At 42.0% G+C, this 6,885-nt stretch overlaps 1 protein-coding gene across 1 annotated transcript in view; it reads left to right on the top strand.

The window, feature by feature from the left end:
- Positions 1-2,171: 2,171 nt before the first annotated feature.
- LOC109425351 (homeotic protein empty spiracles) overlaps positions 2,172-6,885 on the top strand; it is a 28,794-nt gene continuing 24,080 nt past the window's right edge. The window contains exon 1 of the mRNA XM_019700602.3: positions 2,172-3,910. Coding sequence (XP_019556147.2) covers positions 3,205-3,910 — 706 coding nt within the window. The 5' untranslated portion in view covers positions 2,172-3,204. The remainder of the gene's footprint in view (positions 3,911-6,885) is intronic.

Below are 6,885 nucleotides of genomic sequence, written 5' to 3'. Positions count from 1 at the left end.
TTCACAAGAAAAACAAAAGTTCTACCAGAAGCTCAATGCATCCCGCAATGGTTTTTTTTATGGATTCGTGTCGCGAGTCAAAATCTGCAAGGGATAAGGACGGGAGCCTCCTGACGGACAAACGTGAGGTGATCGAAAGGTGGAAGCAGCACTTTGACGAGTCCCTGAAAGAAAATGTAAGCACTAGGGGTCAAAGCAGCGGAAGAAATGACTGCCATTTCTTCGCTGTTCGTATTAAGGACGACACACGGTGTCCATGGTAGAACAATATTATTAGAAAAAAGTCTGTATCCCTAAGTCACCCACCAAATAAAAGCTAAGGGTCTATGCTTTCATTTGGTGCTAAGAGCGAAATGTTCTATGTTGTATCTGTCAAAGGATAACGAATTTGATGTTGAACAAAATAAATGAATGAGGTTTCCTTATATTTGAGAGGTTATCGGAAGAAAATTATCCAACATCACAGTAATTTTTGCACATATTAGGGCACAAGAACTTGAACATTACCATATAGGCTATTTTTATATATTTAGGAGTAATTTCAATGTCATGAATAAGACTTTTCGCAAAAAAAAAAGAAATTCTGAAATAAGTAAGCGAAAAATCGCATAAAATATCAATACCACAAAAGAAATGTTTCATTCAAGTATAGGAAAGCCAAAATTTTCTTAAATTTATGATAACGATTTTGTTTTATCTAGTAGGGCGTAAAAATCCTAGCTAGGAACTAATTCAACTGAGAAGCTTATTCATTACATGTATGATAGTGCAAAACTGAAAAAAAAAACAGATGTTATTTCAAAGGCGCTTATACTGTGAGTTATTTTTTTTTATCTCAAGAGCTGCCTACTCAACACGTAACATAGAGTAACCTCGATGACACCACTTGACAAAATTTCCCAGATAAAGAACTCAAATAACGAGCTCCTTGCTTATGTTGAAATACAATAAAAGTTGAGTTTTGAAAGTATGTGTTTGGAGAAATCTCCCTTGTTTGCCATTAAGAAGATTTTTTTTTGCAATCTTTAAAAAAATGTATAACATAGGTCCCAGTATTTGTCGAAAGACATGTTGTTACTTTTTTATTGCTCTGATCAACCGTTATTACCCTGAAAGTTATAGTAACTATTTCCAAGAAGGGTCTGAGTTCCAGTTATTTGCACAATTAACTAGAGAAACTGTAACTAGTGTAATTACCGCTCCCGTCCGTTATCGTAAAACTTTAAGCACAAAATAAGCATCCAAAGTAACCAGTGCTTATCATATGGAATAGGCCACAGTAAAACGGTTCAACAATTAAAGGTCAAGATAGCCATTCAAATAAATATCACCTCCGAAATTGGGTTGATATAACAGAACATCATTTGCGTCACCGCTTCGTCAATTAAACCGCGAAAATTATCAAATCAAGTTCCGTGAGAACGCATGGTCCGAATCCTCGGCTCGACTGTTCGACGTTAATCGTTATGGGCAATCTATCACCCTGGATTCAACAAATTGATCCAACATTTTACTCGAACCGAACAGCCGGCGATGGTTAATGATAATCGGCCTCTACTGGTCGAAATCGGGATAGAAGAAAAACTCCAAAGCTGCCACTTAACCGCCATAACAGCGCATAATTAATCAAACCTGCTTGGGAAATACTCGCGTTGCTCTTATTACAATCCTATTACTGAAATTCATAATTCACTTGAGCTTGAACGCGCGATGAAGAAACCCGTAAGGGAAAAAATCAGACCGACCGATGCTCTCTCTCGAAAAAAAAAAGTTCATCATTGCGCGAACAAGAGTGCACAGCAATCTACAGATTCGCATGAGATTCGATGAGAGAAGGGTGAGAATCGAAGCAAACGCGCGTAGCACGGCGACGACGAACGCGCGACGCGACGGCGATACGAGGACAAGGAGGGTATAAAAACACAGATAATAATAATGAAAATAAACACAAATAGGGTACACCAATTATCGAATGGACTTATAACAAGCTCCTAATAATATATAATAAATAAAGTAAACATCCACCACTACCGAAACGGGTTTCGAGATGATGGTTGAAGAAACGAAACAAAAAAAAGGTGAAACCGGGCCATCTCTCACCTCGGCGGAGCTGACTGAGTGAGAAGATACGGATAGGAGAGGGAAAAAGAAGAAATTGTGATGCAGCGCAAATGGAAAGTACATTAACGCGAACAAAGAGCGCTAAACGAGCGCGAGAGCAACATCGGTAGACGGAGTTGTTGGTAGCGTCCATTCAGGGTAATGTTGTTTTTAAATTGACATCGAAAGAAACGGAAAGAGCTGGTTGAATTCGGCTGAAGAGTAACAAGGACAGCAGCAGACCCATAAACATTTAATTTGCTTTTCCCCCATCTACAGTCGTGCAATTTAATGGTAGAAACGTGTGTACATAGACAGGGTGTTAAGCGGCTTAACTCACACTGAAAGAAAAACAAAACCTCAACGAGACGGAACGGTGACAGCGAAAAGCTTTCGAATTGAGCCGTAAGCCACGCCTACTGTTTGTTGTGTACTCTAACCAATACCAAAGCAGGAAGCTGATGCGCCAAGTTGTGCAGTTGTTTTGGCGAATGGGGGTTGGAACACATGCAATACAAAACTAAAGCTCGTTCAACCAAGAGTGTATTGGTGCCATAACCCATGTTAGCTCATTCATAGCGGAGTGTGCGGATAGGTTGTGGAAAGTCACCCTACCAGTTTTCATTCCGTGTTCAGCGTTCGTTGAGCAAAGTTCCCGTGTGCGTTGCTCGTTGCTTGATCTTGACTTCAGGTCCCTTCACCGTTGTTTCTCGCGCCACCTCCGCCGTCGCTTCCGTGTATCGTGTAAAGTTCTGCGCCGTCGTCGGATATCCAGCCATTTGAAGAAAGTGTGCTTTCGAACAGCAGTGCAACAATAACAACAACAATAAAATATCGTACACGCTAATTGGTGTGGCCCGGTGATTGATGATCACGCAAACGTGTTGTTTAGTGAAGATATATAGTTATAGTGAGTTAGCATTTCGGTGCGTTTTTGACTAACTCAAGTGAAGAGATTTGGAACGAGTTAATCAGATTGTGAAGTGTTTGAAAAGTTTTGCTAGAAGCTCTGGGTTCTACGCGGTACTCAGCGCTAGAAACGCAAGAAGAGAATTTTATGTGATTTTCGGTGCAAATAAAAGTAACAAAATTTCGACCTACAAAATGCCGACGCTTCAACCGCGGATAGGATTTAGTATTGACTCTATAGTAGGGAATAGTACTCCCAAGTCGCCGCCTCATGCGATTACGAAGGTGAACAACTCGCAGCGATCGCCAAGTCCACCGCAGTCCTACTCGGTTCGGTTGAATCGGTTGCAGAGTCTTTCGCCGCCGCACAACTATAGCATCACTCGGCTTCCGGAATCACCGCAAAGCATACCGGAGACACAAACTCGCCTGGAACCTCATCCCACTACCAGTCCTGCTCTACAGGCTCGCCTGACTCCCGATGATCATCCTTCTGCGAAGCGACCCCGAAGCCCATCGCCACCGTCTTCTCCATCCGGACCTATGCCTCCACTAGGAGCTCCTGGACCGATAGTTGTACCTGGACTACCGGCTGGACTGATACGACCCTTCCCCGTGAGTCCTCCGCAGCAGCAACCTCCTCAGAATCCGGACATCAAGACCCTGCCACCCTTCATGCACACTCCGGAGATGATGCAGGCTGCGCACAATCAGCACTTCCTCGCCGCCCAGTTCCAAGCAGCCGCCCTAGCACATGCTCAAGCTGGTCAACCTTTCCCTCCACATCCGGCTGCCGCTCACCTGCACAACCCAAATCTTCCACCTCGAGATAGCTACCCGCTGTACCCGTGGCTACTCAGTCGGCATGGCCGTGGCGTCTTTCCCATCGGATTCCCTGGCAGTAAGTACCACTTTCTTATCAACTACAACGAGTGATTTGGCCTCCACGAGTCACCGCCCCTACCGTCGGCAACTATCGCAAATCATCATCCCACATTGTATCCACGTCCGGAAGATTGACGACCCATTAATACCGACTAATTTCGTTCCGCCGTCGGTAGGTCTCGGATCCTACTAAAAAGTTTAATAGCCTATTTAACAAATTAATCGCTCCGACTCTCAAGTGGTCTCATTCCTTATGCCTCTAAGTTCTTGAACCGTGGGTAGATTATTAATAGCTCAATTTTCGAACCCGGGACTCTACTGATCGCGTCGTCAGCAGTCCGGGAACATGTTTCACGCTAAATTTTCACAAAACGATTCCGGTGCAGTCTTCTGTAGGAGCCAAAAGTTCCCATGCAGTCGGTTCGTCTGCTTCTGCTTCTTCCTTCGGTCCGAGAGTCATAATTCTCCTCGCCGAAGATCCCGTCGTTGTTCGCCTGCCGCACACATGCTGTGAGCGCGTTTGTTCGATCGGGTGTTAGCATCTCAACTCAACTCGATGACGACGCTCAATACCTTAGCATCCCAAAAGCCAAAAGCGGCAATCGGCTGCCTACACAATTTCTAACACACAGGGACAAGAGCCTGTTTAAGTAGCCTATTGTGCTGGAATCTTTTGAACACCGTGCAACTTCTTTTTGATCCCCTGCTACTCTGTTTGAATTGGCTTTTATCGAATCATCTACTTCAGGGCATCCGAAGAGCCCAGGGTCGACGATGATTATTAGGATGATACCCGCCCGGTGTGCTCGGAGAGTCTCTGTCTCTGTCTTGTTACTTAATTGGAAACTGATCATTCCGGGGCGCGCTGCATTCGATTGCCGGCCAGGGCCGCCGAAGAACGACCCAAGAAAACTGTCATAAAACAGCTTGATTGTTTGGTGATTTCTGGGAAAGAATGGTTTGTTTTTATGGGATTTCTATCGCTTGTGCTGCGTGGCGGACTACAGAGAGAGACTGATTTTATAGGTGCGCGCGAGCGATCGTAAAGTGATCATATTCGTACCGAAGGTTGCTCTTTTGTGAGGCTGGGATCGTCAATTTAGAATGACAGTTTTACGTGCATTTTGGGGGCGCTATCGTTATGCAGTGATAATGGTGCATTGTAGATTTGAAAATAAAAGTGTTTGAATTTATAATCTGAAATGGCTAGTTTTGCTCGAAACAATGTTACTTGAACTAATCAAAATTTCAGCTGATTTGATCAGCTGACCGTATTTAGAAACTTGAATGTTTAAAAAAAAAGAAAATAAAGTTATTCAGTTTTTGCTGTAATCTATGTTGTGCAATTTTAGTTCCAATGCTATAGGGTAACCTGGGGTAATACGCACCCCCGCACCGCCCTCACGCTATTTCAATACATAATTGAAGATCCATCCGATGCAAGCAACTAGAGGTAAAATTGAGCCGGGCAAGCCGATGTATGCAAAGAATATTCAAATAAAAAATGTGGAAAGCGATGATTTTTCACATTAGGAAAGATTGTTTAATTGGAGCGCGTTTGTCCTTTAGATTCCCGTTTATACACCAACACTAACAAGGTATGGAAAAAAAAAAGTCAAGTTCCAAACAGTTCGACGCATTGACACTGCTGTTCTTAGTGTTATTTTCTTCAGTCCGTTTTGTATGTAAAACTTTCCTCAGGCTCATCTTTATCCGGTTTTTTACGGGAACTTGTTACTTGTTAGTTGTGCGTACATAATGCTTTATCGCAGCAAAGTGCTCTTGTTCGTAGTTTTGATAGATGAATAGCTTTGCTCAACGAAAGTTGAAAATTTCAGGTCCGCCATGATTGCTTACCTCTGTTTGGCGAATATTTTTGATTCATTTTATATGTAACGACTAAGTGCGGAACGAAAAAAAAACCATGCGGTATTATATAGTGCATGAAGGATGCTTCTAAGAAGCATGCACTTCCAGAAACTCTTTATTACATTGTTTCACTTGTTCTTAGTAACGTATAGAATACTTTGAATACGCCACTTTCCAAGGGACACCTTAAATTTAACTTTTTTCACAGAACTTTTGACACAGAATGGTCAATTCTGTCAAAATGGAGACTGAACTGCTTCAAAAAATCCTAAATCTTAAATGCATAGTGTCTATCTGAATGGGTTTGTCGTTTGTATTGAGTTCGTTTAAAAATTATGGAACATTAAAGTCATTCCCATGAAAGATTTTTAGGAAAAAAATATTATTTTTTTCCACAACATTGGTGCTATGAATGTGAAGTAAATTTCTGATGGGAATGTTGAGGAAATGTTGTTGAACACCCAAGAAAGGTATGTAGAAACCTGTACGTGCTCTCATGCCAAGTTGTCACGAGAACTCGGGTGTTGTTAGTAGTCCAAAGAATACGCCAAACTCACAAAATAATACGCATTCCAGTACACTGGAGCCGGAACTGTGGACTTCCCAGATATCCAGCAGCAATATCACCAAAAACTACACGGAAATCACGCAAAAATTAAGACGAATTTCGACATCCCGATGGTGTCAATCGCGAATTATCCTATTCAACTCTACGTGATCCGCTGAATCGTCAAGTAAGAGAAATAAGTTGAACACAGAAGATTAATTTGCATACACTTTCCGATGTAAAATTTGCGGAAAACATAGCACCACCAGTCGTTTCTCAATTCAGCCGGCCATATTCAATAGAACGCGGAACAAAGAAAACGTGTGACATTTTTGAAAATGCAGCTGCTCGCACGCACAGCCTGCTACGATTCGTCAAATTTCTGCAAAAAATTCTTGAGTAATGATTAAAATTAGCCTTAAGTTATTTATGCCATTCTGTAGTAGTTTTTCGTTTTCATCAAATTCAATTCATACCAAATACATATATTCCGTGCAAACTTGTAATGTCTTCCAAGAAATGTAATGAACTGCTTCAAATATGTTCAATAATTCTAGGTCTTTGAAATGAATAAA

Source organism: Aedes albopictus, chromosome 1, assembly GCF_035046485.1.
Source record: "Aedes albopictus strain Foshan chromosome 1, AalbF5, whole genome shotgun sequence".
NCBI lineage: Eukaryota > Metazoa > Arthropoda > Insecta > Diptera > Culicidae > Aedes > Aedes albopictus.
Note: the sequence above shows the minus strand (reverse complement) of the source record. Positions and strands in the feature narration are given on the sequence as shown.